Source organism: Rutidosis leptorrhynchoides, chromosome 4, assembly GCF_046630445.1.
Source record: "Rutidosis leptorrhynchoides isolate AG116_Rl617_1_P2 chromosome 4, CSIRO_AGI_Rlap_v1, whole genome shotgun sequence".
Lineage (NCBI taxonomy): Eukaryota > Viridiplantae > Streptophyta > Magnoliopsida > Asterales > Asteraceae > Rutidosis > Rutidosis leptorrhynchoides.
This window is the reverse complement of record NC_092336.1, coordinates 531,424,719-531,447,738: the sequence shown is the minus strand read 5'-3', so window position 1 is coordinate 531,447,738 and position 23,020 is coordinate 531,424,719. Positions and strand designations below refer to the sequence as shown.

General features: G+C 31.6%; 1 protein-coding gene across 1 annotated transcript; it reads right to left on the bottom strand.

Annotated features, from left to right (window-relative positions):
* Positions 1–12,143: 12,143 nt before the first annotated feature.
* On the bottom strand, positions 12,144–15,063 carry LOC139845021 (uncharacterized). The gene is made up of 2 exons (XM_071835238.1): positions 13,519–15,063; positions 12,144–13,128 (listed from the first exon to the last, which is right to left on the bottom strand). The coding sequence occupies exons 1-2, from the start codon at positions 13,937–13,939 to the stop codon at positions 12,740–12,742; spliced, it is 810 nt and encodes a 269-aa protein (XP_071691339.1). The 5' UTR covers positions 13,940–15,063; the 3' UTR covers positions 12,144–12,739.
* Between the last annotated feature and the right edge of the window lie 7,957 nt (positions 15,064–23,020).

Here is a 23,020-nt window from a genome sequence, read left to right as displayed (position 1 = left end):
TTACAAACCGTGTATATCAATGTTTATCGCAACATAAAGACACGGGGGAATTAAAAACACTATAACCCCAAGGGCGAAGTAGAAGAAAACAGATTCCTCCGGTGAAAGTTGAAAAAGGAGAATGATTGTTGCGATAGTCAGGATAAAGACAAGAATCAGAACTGGATTAAGCATTTTCACAATCTTTTGAAATTGGAAATTGAGTATGGGAGTGGTAGAAGTAATGGAACGGAAGAAGTTAATTTATAGTAAAATATCTGATAAAGAAATCAAGGCAGATTTCTGCAGTTAATTAGAGAGATCCTAATTTCCTTAATTCCGAGGAAATCAGATCTTATTCAGATTTCAATAATTTTCTTCAAATCCCTTGAACTCCGGAAATCAACCCTATCTACGTCAAAAGTTATGACGAAACTTTATTTTCTCATTTCACTCTTTTGTGATAGCTTCATTCGTACTCTTCGAATAATTGAATTGTTTTATTCTATATTACTCAATGATGATAAAACTCTATTTATCAACTCATATTCGTCATAAAAACATTTTTATTGTTAGCTATGAGACGACCCGTCCTAATCCATCTGGACGAATACATTACATTTGGTTACATCATGAGGTACTTGACCTCTAAATGATACATTTTACAAACATTGCATTCATCTTATAAAAGACATACTTTTATCACATCGAAAGTTGACGGCATGCATACCATTTCCTAACATATCCAACTATAAATGACTTAATAATATTCTTGATGAACTCAACGACTCGATTGCAACGTATTTTGAAATATGTCATGAATGACTCCAAGTAATATCTTTAAAATGAGCAAATGCACAGCGGAAGATTTCTTTCATACCTCAGAATAAACATGCTTTCAAGTGTCAACCAAAAGGTTGGTGAGTTCATAGGTTTGTCATAAACAATAAAATTTATCATTTTGATAGATCACAAGATACTCATAATTTATAAAAAACAATCTGTGCAGGTCTATTCCTGCTGTAAAATCATTCATATGAAGAACACCGGAACCTTTCAAACAACTCACCAACGGTAGCTAATGCATAGTGCAATGACAAAATTATCTCACCGTGGTAGTTAATACAATATAATTCTTACAACGGGGGCTAATGCGTACGCAATGCAAAATCATCTCTCTGAGGGTAGCTGAAACGGGGGCTAATGCGTACGCAATGCAAAATCATCCCTCCGTTACCAACTACAAAGTCGACTATAATACAATACAATACATCGGGGGCTAGTGCGTGCGTGCAATGCAAAATCATCCCGCCGATGGTAGTTAAAACGGGAGCTAATGCGTACGCAATGCAAAATCATCTCTCCGTTAACTACTAAATTGAACCTCTGAATCCAAATAATTCTATCATAGAATGTAATTTTGAATATTTGCGTCTATTTCGTCAATCATTTATAAAAGCAGTTCATGTATTCTCAGTTCAAAAATATATCTCAAAAGCATTTAGGAAACAGTTATAAAAATAGTGCATGTATTCTCAGTCCCAAAAATGTAAAGAGTAAAAGGGAATCAAATGAATTCACTATACTGTATATTGTAGTAAAAATACAAATGACGACATTGAACAATGCAGGGTTGGCCTTGGATTCACGAACCTATATCATTTGTATATTTATTAATATACATAATTGGAATTGAACAAATATATATATATATATATATATATATATAAATTTATTAGTGATATAATCTTTATATTATTAACTTATATATTTTCATTATTTAATTAAAAGTATTCATTTTGTATATAAAGGTATTTATATAGTTAAGTTATGTATGTTACATATATTTTTACATATATCATTTGTTTGTTGAAACTAGTAATTATAATAATGCTAAAATAATATTTGTAATGATAAAAATAATAATATTGATAATACTTAATATTACTAATAATAATAATAATGTTAATATTCTTAGTAATAACTATAATGATATTAATAATAACTATACAAATATTAATTTTACTGTTAATGATAGTTTTTAATAATAACTCTTATGATAACAATAGTAGTTTTTAATCAAATGAAAATTTAGTAATGTTGATAATGAAATTAATCATTTTGATAATAATACCTAATACCTAATAATGATAATAATTATAACGATCTTATTACTAATGGCAATCTTAATAATAATACTTTTGTTAATGATAATAAGTCTAAAATGATACTAATATTAGTATTTATAAAATGATAATAATTTGCATTATTTTCGTAATGATAATACTAATAATAATCATAATCATAATAATGATAATAATACTAAAATGACACCATTTATAATAATCTTACATATAAAAATATATTAATGATAAACAATGTGCCTAATGCTTGTAGCTATAAATATGGTATTTGTAATACTAACAATATCTATAATAATGATAATTTTAATAATAATCCTAAATATTAATACTTTGTTAGTAATAATAATATTAGTAACAATTTACTTACTATAATAATAATAGTAATAATAAGTGTTAATTAATAATACTAATAATTATAACACTAATGATAATAATAATAACTAAATTTATGATAATACTTATGATAATAATTATAACAATAATAATAATAACAATACTTAATAATAATAATAATAATAATAATAATAATAATAATAATAATAATAATAATAATAATAATAATAATAATAATAATAATAATAATAATAATAATAATAATTAAAATATCAATTAATACCTTAGAAGTATTTAAAAAGAAATTAACTGCCCACGACAGGATTCGAACCCACAACCTTCCGCTCACCCAGTAACACTCTAACCAATACACCATATCTAATTTTCTGATTATATACACATCCCAATTATATTTAATGTATATTTTCTGTTTCCTTTCTTCTTCATCCTCTTCTACACTCAAATCGACCAACAAATCCTAATCTGCGACAAACCGTAATTTGTTTATTTTATAACATATGAAAGAAACAGATTTATCATAATCGTTACTTTTAAATTGACAGAATAAATTTTTAAAACAGATTATATATGCTTCTGCTATTTATCGAAGAACATTAATAAACTGAAAATCAATTTCGAATTTTTACTTGGTTTTAACTTATGACTTCTATACAACATAGTTAGGAAATCACCCTTATTAACTTTCTGAACTCTTAATTGATTCATAATCATCAAAACAACAATGAATTTTGCGAAGAACAATCCTTTTGACTTTTTTAAACATTAACTTTGACTCTAAAATTAAATCTCGATATAAAGAATTGAGGATGGAAACTTTGCAGATAATATAAGTGAAACATTCCTAGCAACTCTACATTTATGGATTTTTAGTTTAAATTCAAATTCGAGTTTTGGCCCAAAAATAATAAGAACAGAGGTCGTACCTGCTTACCATATTATTTTAGTTTATTTCGCCAAGGTTAACGTAATTAAAATTGATAATTGTGAATGATGATGAAACAAGCGAATGTTTATGTCTAATACTGTGATAAATTGATTGGTTTATAGTGAGGGTACTCGACAGAATTTTCCAATCGGGCAAAAGAAGAAAATAAAAAAATATAAAAGGAGATAGTGACCCTAAAATGATTTTGTTTTATGTTGATGTCGATTTCCTGGTTCGTACATGAATTAGGTTTGTGGAATCCATTAAAGACAGTCTCGATTGAGACTTCAAATAGAAAGTAATCCTATGTGATTTTATTTATATTAAATATTAATATTAAGATTTTATAAATAATATTAAATATATTAATAATAATATTATTATTAGTTTTATAAAAAAATACGAATAATAGAAAATAATAATAATAATATTACTAATCAGAATAATATTAATAATAGAAATAAATGATAATAATATCGATATTACTAATATTAATGATAATAAATAATGGTAATTACAATAATAACTATAAAAATGGTAATGATCGTGTTATTAATGATAATAATGAAAATTATGATTTTTAATGATATTACTTAATAATCACAAGTTACATGTTTTCATTTTTCATATTATAAATATAATATTATTAATATTACAAATAATAATACTAATATTAATATTGATACTAATAATGAGCATAATACTAAGAATGTTAATGTAACAAATTATGCTTAGCAAATCTCATATTTATTAAGTATTAAATTAATAATACTGATATTAATATTGATATTTTTAATCCTAATGAAAGTAATAATAATAATATTAATAACTATTTTTAACTTGTAATTACTTCTAATATTTAATGTTACAATCTATTATTTATGTAATGTTTACTAGTTATATAATATATAATTAAATATTTTTATCATATATATATTACAATATGCATATAATATTAATTATATATAGTAATCATATAAATTTATTTTAAATTGCACTTAAATGATTTTATATCTTATTTCACTTATTCAATTCTAATGTTTAAATTATATTTTAAAGTTTCAAATTATTATATATATATATATATATATATATATATATATATATATATATATATATATATATATATATATATATATATATATATATACACACATACACACACACACACACACATACATATACATATTTTATTAACAACAATTGTTAGTGAATCGTCGGGATTAGTCAAGATCACATGTCTACATGAACACAGTTCAAAGTTTTTGAGACTTCAATATTACAGGCTTTGCTTATCGTGTCAATTTCATATTAAGATTAAGTTTAAATTTGGTCGGAAATTTCCGGGTCGTCACACGAAGTTAATAGATTTAAGAGAAAATTGGACCATTGGTTCCTGTGGTTTACATAAAATGGGGTATTTGGTCCCCGAACTTCATTTTCGTCGTTCTTGGTCCTTGTGGTTTACAAAACGAGGGTGGGTGGTCCATATCAGTAACAGCCGTTAAAAATGCCCGTTAACTTTAGTCATGTACGATGCATGTGAGGGTAAAAACCGTCATTTAGTCCATCCTCACCATCTTTCACCTTTTTAGGGTTACATTTAATCAGCCACCAACAAATTCAAACCCAACAAATACTCAATTAAACTCAAATACTCAAAAAATCAGCAATTGATTGAATTGAGTCTCAAAATTAAATGCAACTCGTTTCATATGCTGCGACTTGAAGATTTATTGAAGAATCCATGAGCAAAATATCATGAATCTTAAACAATTACTTGCGAACAGTAGCATATAGCAGTTTCAATATTTATTCATGAACATCAAAGTTGGTTTTGAAATCCGAACGCTTTTAGGTATCAAATCCTTCACGAAATATGTTCCCTATCATCATCCCGAGCTTCGAAAATAATCAGCAGAACCAGAAACAACATGTAAACTTCGAATTTGATTATGAACAATTCATTTGACTTTTTACTCTGAAGTTTAACCTTCGAAATTCATGCTCGATTCATCAAATTCGAATTTAATACTTTCCAGAAAGTAGCACGAGATGATTTGAAGCAACTCTGAACTTTTACATTTCTCTATATCACTTGCGGGTGTAGAAGAATTTAACTGAATTTTAATATTTTGATTTGGTGTGCTAATTTGGATGGATTTGAATCTAGGAGTTTGGATATGTGAACTGGGTCATCGGTATTTGAACGGAGAAATCAAGGTGTGTTAGTTTTAGGGTTTAATATTGTTTCATTTAAGTTTGTTAAGTTTTGTTTTTGTTGTGATTTTGTAAAAGTAAGATGAAGTAAAATTAGAACAGAGTTGAAAATTTTATGATGAAGAAAAAGATGAAAGATAATTGGTCATTTATATTTTGGTAATTTAGTAAAGAAAATAAAAATGACATAAATACCCTCATGTGCATTGCACATGATTGGATTTAACGGATGTATTTGACGTCCGTTTAACGGAGGGACCACCCACCCTTGTTTTTTAAACCACATGGACCAAGAACGACGAAAATGAAGTTCAGGGACCAAATACCCCATTTCATGTCAACCACAGGGACCAACGGCCCAATTTTCTCTAGATTTAATAACAAGAATAGAAGCTATCAAAGAGAAAATAAAAATGAAAATGAAGTAAAGTTATACTATTGCAAGTTATACTATTGCAAGTGTTAGTGCTTTAAATCATAGATTGCTAGTAGCTAATTTAGTTTTGACTAATATTGTTACAAATACGTGACCACTGTAATCACTCAACTACAAATAAAAGGTAAATGGTAGAAGGTTTTTTCTGTTCGGGCTACCCGGGAAGGTGAGTAATATAACCCCATACTCTGATCTACGCAGCCGAGCATGATTACTCCCTAGATGTTTCCAACCATTCTCTGGCCACCACGATATATTCGTCCTAGACATGATTCGAACCTGAGATGCAAGGAACTCAACTACAAAGTTATTTTCATAAACTTTAAAGTTAAAGATACCTATTCTCGATATCCTTTTTGGTCCACCAGTTCTTCTTTCTCTTTGCCCCATTCATTCGAGGTGCACATGATCGAGCATGGATCTTCGTTGGTATCGTGACGAAATAAACATACTTGGCCAACTTCTCGATATTTTGACCTGCAAAGCAACACGAAAACAGGTCCTAAATGAGCACTGAAAGTAAATGCAACTACTACTGTTAAAATACTAATTTATGTTAGTTCGGTACAAATCTCCTCTTGCTTTTGCTTCTAATATAATAAATACACAAAATTCCCTATGTCAGCCAACAAATAATTAGTAATGAACATTTGTTGTCCTATCAACAAAGATAAAGTAGAGTATGTCTAAATAAAAATGGCAATGACGGGAATAAAAATAAGTTTGTGTGAATGCTCGTGATATGTATTATTTTTTAAATGGTTAATATAGGTCCTATCTAAAGAGCTTATCCATTTCAAGAGAGCTTTAATATAACCTGCAAGTGGCATAGCTGAAAACAAAGTAGTTAAGTTAGCTGTAAAGAAAAAGTAAGTACCTGATCACACAAAATATTCAATACTCATCTTCAAATCACATCTAGATCAATAAAATAAATTATTCAGTTGACAGCACCCGTTCCACGCCAATAACAAACTTTAATTACAACCTAAGATATTTCAATGGAGGAAAATTGAAACAAATACATATCAATTAGCATATCAAAATTTCAATGAGTCAGTCATACATGTTCTAATGACTGCTTTGTTACTTGCAGAATATATACAACGATATGAAACCCGGCATAAACACATTAGTATTAACCAATTATTATGTCATTTTAATCCAAAAAAGGATGATGAAACTCATGATCTGATTATATGAAAAACGTTGATACGGTCTATTCGAGTCGGCCGCTAACTCCCAAGAAAATAGAGAGGGAATAGACTGGCATAAACCACTTTTTCATTCATTCTTTCATAATAAAGTTAGATGCATATTTATATTTATACTACTAAAAATAAAACAACATGCTAAACGTGCTAATGAGTAATGACGGTTGACATAATAGAATAACACTACTCAAACATGGGACTAAAACCAGTAAAATGTGGTATAATTCATGCACTCTCCGGTGGTTTTGTGGAACATGGTAACCAACTGCTTCATTAACTAATTACTCTTATCATGTTCCACTACATTAGTAATATTAGATGACCTCGTGAGTGTATTATGACTCGTATCAATACTATCATACTCACGTACATCCATGTTCGTTTCAAACGCTACGACAAATCTGATAATTTGGTGATCTGTATCACGCTTCTAATGCTATCACCAACCTCATAGCCTGCAAAAAGAAATTCAAGATTTAGGGTTTATATGATTATGGCTCATCGTCGATGGCAATTAAAAGAAACAATACATACATTATCAATTTAGACCGATTCACATAGCCAATCTTATGCATACCCACAACGCAATTAGGAGTTCAATTTTAGAGGTAAAGAAATATTACAAAAATAAATAACAAATGAATGTTACCTATATCTGTTGTGATAAAGGAAGGAATTGAAATTGATCCTCATCTATTGCGATTTGATATGCAAAATTGCATTTTTTTGGGAATAAAATAAAATCGATTTGAGGTCTACGAGCTATATAATCCCCTAAGTTGAGTTATACGGAATTGGCGTGAATCAAGGGAATTCGAAAAACATGATAAACCTCCAAATTATATTTGAAATTTTAATTTATTTTTTAATTAATTAATAATTATAAACTAAATTAAAATATTGACCGAATATAAATGCATCGATATTTGATATTTTCGTTAACTATAAATAAATAAATTGAATAAATTTTGTATATATATCATTGATCATTGTTAATGATAATTACGGAGTAGAACTGACAACTGAATTGATACTATGATTGATATCTTTGATTGTTCATATGAAAAATTAATTTAAAAAAGTTCGTTTATCTAAATTAAAAAATTCCGTTATAAGCATTAATATTTAAGATTTAATAGCAGAGATGGTAATAATTTGATTTTGGATTTCAAACTCAAAAAATCGGATTCGGATTAGCTCGAAATATCATTAAACTTTCCATATTAACCTCCACTCATCTAGCTTTCATCCCACATTTTAAGGAAATTGATAATTTCAAATTTAAAAAACACACGTATAATGGTGAATTAAATGTAAATGTTGTAAATGTTAGTTAATTTATGGGCAATGTTGTAAATGAATTTTTTTTCCAAATTTGTATTGGGGGTGTTTGGGGTTGCGATTTTAAGTTGATTTTTTAATTATCACGTTTACAAATCACAAATAATTAAATAATAGCGTTTGGCAAGCTACAATTAAAAATCAATTAATTACGTTTTAGGTTCTTCAAAACGCCAAAATTGAAATGTAACTAGAGTGTTGCTGCTGGAAAACGTGCTTTTCTACTTTTGGTTATCAACTTTTTTGTCTCGTATATACCCCTTACAAAATATAATCTCTCCGATTTAAATGACTTGGTACAAATTAAAAATATCGTATCATTCTTTTCTACATACAAATACAAATAGGAATGAAGAGTATCGCATTCAAACGAAAGGGAATTTCATCTCTCATGTTATGTCATATATTAAACTAGAAAAAATCCGACCGCGCGTTGCTGCGGTTGTATTCGACGCACGGTCCAATTTGGATATACGATGTCCGTTTCGCGTATAGTTAGTCGTGTTGTATATGTATATATATGTATGTAATATAACCCGAAATATTTACTTTTTTAACGATGTCCGTTTCGCGTATAGTTAGTCGCATTGTGTTCGTAAAATTATTTCGAGTTGAACGGTGGTCTCGGAAAAATTTAACTCGCACCGAGCGTGAATATAGGGCCCGTTATTTAGTGTTTTTTTAACGATGTCCGTTTTGCATATAGTTAGTCCCATTGGGTTCGTGAGATTTTTTCGAGTTGAACGGTGGCCTCGGAAAAATTTAACTCGCACCGAGCGAGAAGATAGGACCCGTTATAAATTCGGGTGGAGAAAGGTTTTTTTATTTTAATTAAATTATAAATTTACGTTTTTTACCCCTGAAAAAGTGTAAAGTTGAGGGGTTGTTGTGTAATTTGTGCGAAAGTTGGAGAACCATTTGTAGTGTGAACGCAAACTCAAAACCCGTTATAACTGAAACGACCAAATTTGGGAGGTTGGGAGGAGGTTTAGTATATAAGTATAATATAATAATAATATAATTAATATTTCATTAACATTATTTTTTTGTATGAAAAAAAATTGTACAACAATTTACTTTTCTTTTATACACTCCGTAGTATTTTTCTTGTGTAACTATGATATTGTAACATCGACTTTTTTAGTTATGTGGACCGACTTTGTTTACGGTTTATGAATTCGTTCGTTTATAATCTTGTACAATAAAATTGTATTATTATGTATTAGATTTATTTATTTTCTTTTTTCTATAGGATGACCCTTTTAGTAATTTCACAAGTTATTGAATAATATGACTTTCCCAAACACTCAAAAATGATTATCCAATTATTACGTTATCAAACAGCATAATCAAATCCAAACACTATTAATATAAACCACGTTTTAATGTCGCTGATTATCTGATTATAATTATTCAAAACGCATAATCAATTTTCAAATCGCAAATCCAAACACCTCCATTATGTAATATTGTTTTTGCGATTTGATCCAAGGGCTTTAATTATGAAGAGTTTGAATGGATGGTTAGGATCAAATATTTGAAAACAATATTACTTATTTAAGCTTTTACTTTAATAAGTAGAGAGATTTGATGGTGCCAAGATTGAATTTTAACATATTTAGTCCTTAAATCTATGCAAACTAGTTTAGTGACCCGTGAAATCACGGGTTTATTTAAGAAAAACATAAATATAAAAAAAAAATAATGAACAAAAAGAAAAACTAAAAGAAAACTATGTTATATAAGGTATTGACTATCTGTTTTGATTGTTAAACACCAAGAGTTCAAAACAATCATTCTCCAAATAGAAAGCAAGCAGCTCACCAAATTTAACAACATGCTTGCCTGATAACATTAACATCAATATTGACTCTGTACCAGATGATTTTTACACCTATCGTCATGATAAATATAACTCGGCCTGAATCGCTTACATTGCCTCATAATTCATACATTTAAGTAGATTAGTACATGAACATCTAATTTGGTCACAATATTTCTATCTAAGTGTTTGAATTCTGCAATCTTCTTTACATTAAAAAGTAGTTTGTAGTTACATTTATAGTTGTACTACATATCAACAATGCTTCCAAATTTGTTCCTCCTAAGATCTCATCCTGAGCAGAACAAACGCAAAATATATGCAAACCATGTTACCGTTGATACTGAATATGACCACAATATGCATTTTTCAACTTAATGTGAGCAGCAAGCATGTGTACTTCTTAACCAGTAAAAATATCAACTATCCAAATACAGACAGTATTGCAGGTGTTAATCTACCACAGATTTGCAAAATAATCTCAGTTAATAATATGGCATAGTAATTGGTATACTTACCTGTTTCTAAAGCTTCTCAAAGCAATTGGTTGCAGAGTAGAGAAAGTATCATTTACGGAGTATTTCAACTATAACACGCAACCAAAAGTAAGTAAATTCACATTCATGACTCGAGTTAGATCTGCATTACTTAATTAGTCTCTCATTAAAGTTTCAAATTTTTTTTACCTGGCACACTCATGGTAAATTTTTTAACCTCATGAACAGGGACCATTTTCCAGTTCATAAATTTAACTGTAGGATTTCAATTTAAGTGAACGGATTATAGTTGGGTCAAAGTAGCCAAACTCACTGTAAGCACTTTATATTTATTTTCCATTTCTAATACAAGTTAACATCAAAATCATCAACACCGGATAAAATCCTAAGAGCATTGTATGCAGGCATTTGACTAAAGGTTAAAAAAGCCATTATTTAATTATCGTTCATGTTTATCCGTTCATGTATTGATCTTACACAGGTATACCCAACAATAGGTTAATATGTGAATCAAATCAACGTGATATTTGTGAGCATACAACTTCTTCCAGTCATGTAAAATACCATGTATATATGACTACTATTATTGCTCTACCAACAATAGTGGCGGAGTCAAAAGGTCAACAGAAAACCTACATACTCATCGACGAAAAATTTACCTTTGCAAACTCTGCCGGAGAGCTTTAGCTCCATTGCTAAGCCATTGATCTTTCAGGTTCTTGTACGCTTCATTATTTACCATGCTTTTCACATAAGATGTGGTTACTTAATCATAGCCACAACAATATTGCATACATATGATCGTGTACTTAAATTAATCTACAAATTAAAAAAAAAAAAAAAAAAAAAAAAAAAACAACAACTCAGTCAAATGAAGGGAAACTTATTTACATATGTGCAAGTGCCAAGCCCGTCACCAACCTTTCACTTTTCCTTTTGTAGCCACATCTACTAAGACCATAGATAATGGTGACTGTGACGTGGAGTGGTAGAGTTGCACTTTTTGGGGAAAAACTGTGACGGGGCCATGACATTTTGGGGGGAGTTGTAATGGGGGGCTTTTGTCTTGGTAAGACTGTGACGTGGCATTTCTTATTTGTTTTTTTTGTTTTGTTTTTTTTGTATTTCTTTATTTTGTTTAGTAAATTTTAATATATAAAAACAAGTTAATTAAACAAAAAACAACATAAATTAAATAAAAAAGCATACATTAAAAAACCGTCTAGGAATTAAAGAAAAACGTACAAATAAACATGAAAAAAACGTCCGTCATTCGTTATTCAAACATTGAAATACTTAAAAAAAACTACTCGTCGTTGTCGGTGTTGTCATCTTCCTCATTCTCTTCGTCGGACGAAATCTGAACGATCTCTCTAAATTTAGTACGAACCCAGTTTTTTAGCTTTTGAACGGTCTTTTTATCCTTCTTTTTCAACCCGTGCATATCCGTTTTAACAATTTGAATCCCTTGCGCGACTTGTTGTAAGTAAGCCGCATTTCGAAAAGCCTCGAGTGATGTACTTTTTTCCTCCTCTTTTTTTTCCGAATATTTGGAGGACTTGGAAGAATTTGTTGAACGTGATGCCGTGCCCGCATCGGATGAAACGGATCGTCTCGCGGCCTTTTTTGCCTTGTCTCTACCTTGAGGCCTTTGCAAATGATCGGAACCAAACAACTCTTTTTCAATCGGCCTCGAGTTGGAAAGAACAACATGAAAACTATCATCAAAACCTTCTTCAACATCGTTATCATCATCATCATCATCATCGTCGCCCTCGTCCACTCCCCCGAAAGGCGGTGGTGCATACTATTTTGGATGTTTTTTCAAAACATCCCACACTTGAACCATATTAAAATCTTTCAACTTTTCTCTTTTATAAATAAGCAACGCTTTTTTCATGATCCCTTCATCATTTTGACCACTACGCCAATTGCGTTTCACATCCTCGTAAAAACCATTAAAATCCTTACACACCCGATTAACATTACGCCATTTACTCGTCAATTGATCATCCCCACGATACCAACCACGTTCATTGTTGTTAAACTTCTCATAAATCGTATTCCACAACGTACTTATTTTTTGAGAGTTTCCCTTTTTTGAATCTTCGGACGAGTCAATCCAACAAGTGGCTAACCACGCTTCTTCTTCGGGATCCCACATCTTTTTCTTATATATTTCCTTTTTCGATACACCTACGTACATTACAATTATACCAACAAATTACACATTTATAATCTAAAATTATAATCTACATTATAATCAAAAACTTGTATTCTACAATTATAATCAAAAAACACAACTTGTAATCTACAATTATAATCAAAAAACATAACTTATAATCATAATCAACATACAAAAACCTATAATCATCTTGTAATCTACAATTATAATCAAAAAACGCATCTTGTAATCTACAATTATAATCAAAACATAACTTATAATCAACATATATAATCATCTAATTATCTACAATTTATAATCAAAAACACAACTTATAATCAACATGAAAAAATTCGAAAAAAAATAGGAAAAAATTCGAAAAAAATAGGAAAAAATTCGAAAAAAATAGGAAAAAATCATACCCCCAACTTTTTTCTTATGGCTTCTTTTCTTTCTAGTAGGCGTGTCGGGTGCTTGGGATTGCGATTGTTGTTGTTGAGATTGTCTTTGAGGTTGTGATTGTTGTTGCAACATGTGTTGATATTGATTTTGTTGTTGAGCTTGCATAGCTTGTTGATGCAACATGTGCTGTAAGTTGAAATTTTGAAGTTGAAATTGTTGTTGTTGCATAAGTTGTTGTTGTTGCATCTCGTTCAATCGTTGACCCGGAAAGTAATTACTAAAGTTGGGATATGATTGAGCATTAGGGTTTGATGAAGATGCACCAAAGTTAGGCATAGAAGATGCCCCGTAATTGAGTAAATTCGTAAACGAATTGGGCAATTCGTTTTCGTTTTCGTTAGGGATTTGGTTTGAGTTTGCGTTGTTGTTGTTGTTTGCCATTTGAAGAGGATTTTAGGGTTAGGGTTTATGTTAATTTGGAAGAAAAGGTGAAGAATATTTGGAGGAGATGAAGATAGAATGAGTGAAATAAGAAGGAAAAAAAAAAAAAAAAAAAAACTCGCCATCTGCTTTTTGGAGGCTCCAACGTCCGGATTTGACCAGCCAATCAAAAAATGCCACGTACCTAAACGCCAAAAGTGCTACAGCGTTTTTCGCTGACAAACGCCCACAAACGCTGTGTTCCGGGCGTTTGTGGGCGGTTTTGGTTGAGAAACGCTTGCGTTATCTGTGGTCTAAAGTACTTACCATGCCTCAAATAACTATAACTATTATCAAATATATTTAATAATGTATTTGAGAAATTGTCTATAAGAACGAACATTTAGTTTATCTGTCGTAACTTATGGAGTCAATGTAACTATGTAAGTAAGAATTAAAAAAAGTAAAGACCCTACTCCAAAGTCCAAACTCAATTAGAACTAATCAATCATGACATTTTTCGTTAAAAAAAATTTAGATTAATGTTTATTTAGCCACACTATTCAATTTTCACTGCATAAGATGATCATTTTTATACTGTATTAGGTGAATGAAATATTCTTTCTAAAAAGTAACCAAACTCAGTGTATTCAAAAGTGCTTGTAAAAGTTCCTACCGTCCAAATTATGTGAACATTCTGCAGGTGAATGAAAAATTGCAACCGTTCAAATTATACGGAGTAGCTACTTATCTTTGATTTCTAATCTAAATCAGACATGAAATATCCATGTACTACCTCAAATCACACATAAATATTAAATATAAATAACTATAAGAGGTCAAAATCAGAATAAGAAAAATCATTAAAGAACATGAAAAACCTTAGAAATTATGAGATGAAGAGAACTTAGATATTGAATTGAAAAATCGGAACCCAGAAGATCGAAAATGATAAACCGAAGATGAAGAAGATTTCCGATATGCTGTGACCAGTTCCAATTTTGCGCATGAAAGGATGGCAGGTGAATTGAATCCAAAAAAAAAAAAATTATGAAATGTTAGAAAAACTGAATGAAAGAAGAGCATGTAATTGTGCAGTTTTTTAAATTCTGATGGTAGAGAAATAAATTTAAAGGCGTGCTTCACAAGACGATATATTGATTGGAGGAGAATGGCGGTCAGATTTTTTGGAGAATGGTGGTCAGATCACCTTGAGAATTACATTAAAACCTAGAGTCACGCATGAGGGAATTTTAATTTTTATATTAATATTTTAAACTTTAAATATTACATCATCAAATTAATCAAGTACAACTCTTAAATCACATGTTACAACTTGTAGAAGCACATGATGACCTCAGTTAGAGATGGCAATGGATCGGATATGGATTGGGTGAACCTATATCCATATCCATTTATTTTTTAAAATCCATATCCATATCCATTTAAATATATTTCATCCATCCATATCCGTTGGATGAAACGGGTAAATGGATATCCGGTGGATATTAAGTTATTCTAAGAATTTTCCTATCATGAAATGAAATCTTCAAAGTATTTATAACAAAGATATATAATATATGTAAGATATACAAATTTAATACTATTTCACGTAGTTGTGTCTCCATAATCTATATATTCGATAACATTTTAATAGTTTATAGTATACATATATAAGGATATGTAAATGTAATGCATATATTTAAGTAAATATGTATATATTTATATGTATATATGTATTTCGGGTGATAAATGGATATATCCATGGATGACAAATTGTCATCCATACCCGATCCATTAATTTTTCACATCATCCATATCCATATCCATATCCATTTATCATCCATTTAGATCATCCATATCCATTTAAATGGATCGGATCAGATGGATATCCAATGGATCGGACATCCATTGTCATCCCTAACCTCAGCTCAAGCTCCGTTAGTAAAGACTAAACTTTTTGGAGGGACCATGACACCCCCCGCACTTACAATCCTCCGTCACTGTTTTTGACACAGTTTGTCCCTCATGTTTGTCAAATATTGCACATTTGGCACTAATGTTTATTTTGACCCAGTTGGTCACCTAACTATGCACTTGGTTCGTGATTGGTCCCTCAGCTCTGCCCGTTAAGTGGTAACATGTAACGACCCGCACTTTTCCGATCGTTCTATACTTATGAGATTAATATTTACATAAATTAAACCTTACCAACATGATAAGCAATCCAAATTGTTGAGACTTATGTTTTTGAAAAGAGTTTTACACAACGTTTGACCGTCTAGTTTGACCGATGATATCACGAACTATACAATATATGATAATTATACATACATATTTAACATGATCTAAGGATGTTTTAATATCTCATTTTGTATTAATAACAAAAAGTCATAAGTATATTTTGAAACTACTAACTTAAGTTTTCAAAACAATAACCTACGTAACGTTATTTGACATAAATACTGATGATTTATAATGTTTATACATATATCGTATAAGTAATGTATTTAATCATTTTTAAAGGGCTTTTATACATAAAACAATATAAGTATATTTACAAAAGATAGTTATATTTGAATTCTCGTTCCGTTTCCTCAATAATCCTATACGTATATCTAGGGTACTATACACAGCTTCTAGAAGTATTTACTATTGGTATATACCAATAGAAATCTTCAATTATTGGAATAATATGTCATTCATGACATAATAAATTTTAACTTATCTTAGATATTTTCACTAAAAACCAAATTTTCAAGCCTATAAATAAGCACCATTTCTAACTCATTTTTACACATTCATTTTCCAAATTTTACTTCCAATTTTCACACACACTTGCAAGAACTCTCTCAACTTTTATTTTACTACTTCTTTCCAGCAACTTTACATTTTAAACTTGAGGTAAAAACTCTACTTCAACTCTTTTTCAATTCATATATTTAAAGCTATATATATAAGAGTTTATAAACTAGAACATAGTTTGAATGATTTCAAACTTGTTCGCAAACTAAATAGATCCTTCTAACTTAACTTTTAAAATACTTCAAGACCTGTAACATATCTTAATTATATGCTAACTTAACAAGGTATAACTTGGTTTTTCAAAGAACACCTTAAAAACTGAATTTACGACGTCGGAGTGCAACCGGGGGCTGTTTTGGGTTGGATAATTAAAAACCATCTTAAACTTTGAATTGGAGGTTAATTTTCTGGAAAAATGATTTTTACTATGAATATGATAACACATAAAAATTTCATGATTTAACTCAAAGTATAAGTATTTTTAGAAAAATAATCATTTGAGGTTGTTTACATGATGGAAAATGATTAACTTCATAAGTTTCACTAAAGTTTGACCTATGCCGTGTGATTTTGAATACAAACTAAGGTATTTACAGTTCATAGTCTTAAAGAGGGACTCGATCCAAGGAGATGGCAAGTTGAATCAACGAAAACGGAGTTGTAACGAAGAAACTATGACCGAAACAAAATCGGATATCCAAGACTAGTTTAGCCACGAAAATAATTGGGAAAAAATTAAATAAATCACATCTTTTTAAGTTAACATGATATTTTATATATATGTACTTATAATTCAATTTTATATGGTTCAGGATCACCCGTAAACAACACGAGAAGATTAATCATAAGATCCCATGATTGTACGCAACACGTCATTTGACAACACCGGTACTTTATGTACGCAACACGTCATTTGACAACACCGGTACCATGGGTCAAGATTAATCTCGACCAATACATATACGATGGGGTTTTATTTATTTCGTTGGGGGTTTTATTTATTTCATTGCGGGTATATTAAACATCTAAAAATGAACCATTAAAATTGAATTACTAACAACGAACTGCTAACTACGGACTAAGGAATTATTCAAAGTATTAAAAGTATAACAAGTATATATATGTGACGTTTGTTTAAAAAGAAAAGGTATTGATATATTATATATGGATAGGTTCGTGATATCAACCGGAGACCAAGTCAAATTATATATATATCTTCAAGACGAAAGTGAGTATATAGTCCCACTTTTAAACTCTAAATATTTCGGGATGAGAATACATGTATTTTATGTTTTACGTTATGGACACAAGTAACTGAAAAATATATTCTACGTTGAGTTGTACCACTGGCATACTTCCCTGTAGCTTGGTAACTGTTATTTACAGCGGTATTGTAAACGCGAATCCTGTTGATAGATCTATCGGGCCTGACAACCCCAACCGGACTGGACGACCAGTATTCAACGGTTGCACAGTACTTCGTATCGTGACTACACTTGGTACGGTGTAGTAAGATTTCATAATAAAGGGAATATGCGACGTGATTAAATGTTAAGTATGGTTACCAAGTGCTCAACCACTTAGAATATTTTTATTAAACTGTTTATATACGAAATCTTGTGGTCTATATATATATATATATTGCTGCCGGCACTAAACCTATATCTCACCAACTTTATGTTGACCTTTTAAAACATGTCTATTCTCAGGAGATTACTAAAGCTTCCGCTGCATTATGTTGAATTTGAGCAGGATCTTGCGTACGCATATTTGTGTCAAAAATAAAACTGCATACCCAAGGATTTGTGTTGTAAAATATGCTCGAAATCGTGTTGTTATCATTATATGTAAAGTTTGTAAGTCGAAGATTATCGCTAAACGATAATCATCTTTTTATTGTCTAAAGCTTGTAACAAAAATAATGGTTATGGTTTGTAATGTATAATATATGCAGTTTCTCTTTTAAAAATGTCGCATATAGAGGTCAATACCTCGCAATGAAATCATACGTTATCTAACACGTTCTTATGGTTAAGGACGGGTTATGACATGTGGTATCAGAGCGGTGGTCTTAGCGAACCAGGTTTGCATTAGTGTGTCTAACTGATAAGTCGTTAGGATACATTAGTAAGTCTGGACTTTGACCGGGTCTGATTTAAAAACCATTGCTTATCATTGTTGGTTAAAATTTATATGTAAATATTATGTAGTACTAATGGGTTAGTTGTTGTGTGATAGATGTCGGGCTCAAAACTTATCATCACATTCAGCGACTCCGAACCAGAATCTTCAGATGGTGTTCCAGTCATTAACCTATCCGATGACGAAAATAATATCTTTGGGGAAGACTCACAAATTCCGGATGAACCAACTATAGAAAATCTGGAAAGTGAACCCGAGGAGGAAAGTGAACCCGAGGAAATTACGAAAGACAAATTCGAACAAGGAAAGAAACGAAAAGCTAATGAATTAGAAAATTCAAATCTCGAGTTTAGGGAGGATGATGTGGCACCAACTCCACTAAACACTACCACCCCTATTCCCGCTATTCCTATTCGTGCTGTCCCGGCATCTAGTTCTTCAGCCCCACCGCTAAAATATAGGCAGACAGCTAGGATAAGCGTTAGGCCATTCATTGGAACTAAACGTCCTAGAAAATAGACCAAACGATGCGCTGCCGTATTAAACCATGGAATCATATAATGTTTTGTATAATATTATTAGTGTGGTTTGCTTAAAGTTTGATGTAAGATAAGCATATGTAAAATAGCGAAGTATGAAATGCAATAATTTTCCATGGTTAAGTATTATTTAGATTGTAGTAATTGGTTCTGTACTAAGCTATTAAGTATGAACATTAACGGGTAGGTACTACCCTAGATATAATTATAAAACGCTAATAAGAAGAAAAGGCTTTTATAATAATACCTGGTTCATATTATTAACAAGCTATAATGTACTATAAATACACACTACATCTATAATAATCCATGTGAATAATTATTTTTTTTCATTAGGAAATGGCGCGATTGAATCGAATGACGGAACAAGAACTCGAGGAACTCATCAATCAACGAGTGAACGATAGAATGTTATGGGTCGAAGCTGCAAGAGCTGCTGCAGTTAATCCAAATCCTCGTGTAGGATGTACTTACAAGACTTTCCAAGCTTGCAAGCCCTCATCATTCAGTGGAACGGAAGGACCGATCGGTTTAACCCGATGGATAGAAAAGATGGAGACGGTGTTTAAAATCAGTGGTTGTGATGAAAAAGACATGACCAAGTTTGCATCGTGCACTTTACAAGATAGTGCACTCACATGGTGGAAGAATTATGTGAAGGCGGTAGGAGGAGATGTAGCTTATGATACTCCGTGGGAAGAATTCAAAACAATGTTAATCAATGAATATTGTCCAAGGAACGAGGTTAGGAAGTTGGAAGATGAGTTACGAAGTCTGAAGGTTATTGGTACTGAAATCACCAACTACAATCAGCGATTCATGGAATTAGTTTTGCTATGTCCTGAATTGGTTCCAACCGAAGAACGGAAGATTGAAATGTACAAAGATGGTTTGCCCAAAAAGGTCAAGGCAAATGTTACAGCATCGAAACCTAAGACAATTCATGAAGCTATAACCATGGCAAACGAGCTAATGGATCAGGTCATTTTGGATAAGAAAGCATTCAATACTGATGTGAAGGTATCAGGTAACAAGAGAAAGTGGAATGGAAGCTATGATCGAGGTAATCAACAACAAACTTTTAAGAAACAAGAAACCCCGAAAGGTGCGGGTAGTGGTTCAGGTTTTGGTTACAAAGGACAAAGTCCTTTATGCAACCGATGTCACAAACATCACTTTGGTTACTGTAGTGTGGTATGCAACAAATGTAATCGAAAGGGTCATCTTGCTGAAGATTGTAGGGCTCTCGTTACAAATACAAATGGTACCAAGACTCCTGCCACCAATGCAAATAGAACTGCTTTGGCTACCATTACTTGTTATGGGTGTGGAAAACAAGGTCACTATAAGAGCCAGTGTCCGAATCCAGAGAAGAATAATGGATCTGCACGTAGAAGAGCATTTGTTATTAATGCTAGAGAGGCATGTGAAGACCCGGAGCTTGTTACGGGTACGTTTACCATTAATAACTTATCCGCATCTATTATATTTGATACTGGTGCTGATAGAAGTTACGTGTGTAGAGACTTTCACGCTAAATTGAATTGTTCATCATTACCTCTAGATGCTAATTACATGATTGAGTTAGCTAATGGTAAACTAATTAAAGCCGATAAAATTTGCCGTGATTGTAAAATAAATTTAGCCGGAGAAACATTTAAAATTGACTTAATACCCGTAGAATTAGGAAGTTTTGATGTAATAGTCGGCATGGACTGGATGTCCAAAGTAGGAGCTGAAGTTGTGTGTGCCAAGAAGGCAATTCGCATTCCTTGTAAGGATAGAATGCCGGTGATGATTTATGGAGAGAAGGGTAACTCAAAGCTAAAACTCATTAGTTATTTGAAAGCTCAAAAGTGCTTGAAGAAAGGGTGCTATGCTATCTTAGCACATGTTAATAAAGTCGAAAAGAAAGAAAAAGAGAAGTGCATCAACGACGTGCCTGTGGCAAGAGATTTTCCTGAAGTTTTTCCGGAAGAGTTGCCGGGATTACCTCCATTTAGATCTGTAGAATTTCAAATTGATTTAGTACCAGGAGCCGCACCAGTGGCTCGTGCTCCATATAGACTTGCACCGTCCGAGTTAAAAGAACTTCAGAGTCAGTTAAAACAATTACTGGATCATGGATTCATACGACCAAGTACTTCACCGTGGGGAGCTCCGATTCTATTTGTTAAAAAGAAAGATGGATCTTTTAGGATGTGTATAGATTATCGTGAATTAAATAAGTTAACTATCAAGAATCGGTATCCACTACCGAGAATTGACGACTTATTTGATCAACTCCAAGGATCATGTGTGTACTCAAAAATTGACTTAAGGTCGGGCTATCATCAATTACGTGTCAAAGAAGAGGACATTCCGAAAACTGCTTTTCGGACACGTTATGGTCATTACGAATTTTTGGTCATGCCGTTTGGGTTGACAAATGCGCCAGCTGTATTCATGGACCTCATGAATCGAGTTTGTAGTCCATATTTAGATAAGTTTGTTATCGTTTTCATTGATGATATTCTTATCTATTCCAAGAGTGAGCAAGAGCATGAGCAGCATTTAAGGTTGATATTAGAGTTGTTGAGAAAAGAACAGCTATATGCTAAATTTTCTAAATGTGCTTTCTGGTTGAAAGAAGTGCAATTTCTTGGCCACGTTGTTAGTAGCAAAGGAATTCAGGTTGATCCAGCAAAAATTGAAGCCATTGAAAAATGGGAGACTCCTAAAACACCAATGCAGATACGCCAATTTTTGGGTTTAGCCGGTTATTATAGAAGGTTTATTCAAGATTATTCCCGAATAGCTAAGCCGTTGACAGCATTAACGCAAAAAGGGAAGAAATACGAATGGACCTCGGAGCAGGAGAACGCATTTCAATTACTGAAGAAGAAGTTAACTACGGCGCCTATTTTATCGTTACCTGAAGGGAACGATGATTTTGAAATATATTGTGACGCTTCGCGACAAGGTTTTGGTTGTGTTCTTATGCAACGAAAGAAAGTTATTGCATACGCATCTCGACAATTGAAGATTCACGAGCGGAATTATACGACGCATGATCTAGAACTGGGAGCAGTCGTGTTTGCGTTAAAGATATGGAGACACTACTTATATGGGGTTAAATGCACTGTGTTTACTGATCATAAAAGCCTTCAACATATTTTTGATCAGAAACAGCTGAACATGAGACAACGTAGGTGGGTCGAGTTAATAAACGACTATGATTGTAAAATTCGTTATCATCCCGGGAAGGCGAACGTGGTGGCAAACGCTTTAAGCAGAAAGGAACGAGAACCAATTCGAGTACGAGCGATGAACATAAAAATTCGCATGAATCTCAACTCACAAATCAAAGAAGTTCAACGAGAAGCACTTACTAAAGAAAATATAGGAAATGAAATAATGAAGAAGTATGAGAAGCAACTCGTTATGCGGGAAGATGGAATTCGATATTTTGCAAATCGTATTTGGGTACCGAAGTTGGGTGGATTAAGGAAGTTGATATTGAACGAGGCACATAAGACAAGATACTCGATACATCCTGGAGTTGGAAAGATGTATCAAGATCTTAAGACACATTATTGGTGGCCTAACTTAAAGACAGACGTTGCAACATATGTTG

What these genes read in the sequence shown, in the direction of transcription:
- LOC139845021 (XM_071835238.1), bottom strand. Translation starts at nt 13,939, where the DNA reads ATGGCAAACAACAACAACAACGCAAACTCAAACCAAATCCCTAACGAA. An exon ending in CCATAAGAAAAAAGTTGGGG is followed by an intron (nt 13,129 to 13,518) that starts GTATGATTTTTT and finishes TAATGTACGTAG; the next exon opens with GTGTATCGAAAAAGGAAATA.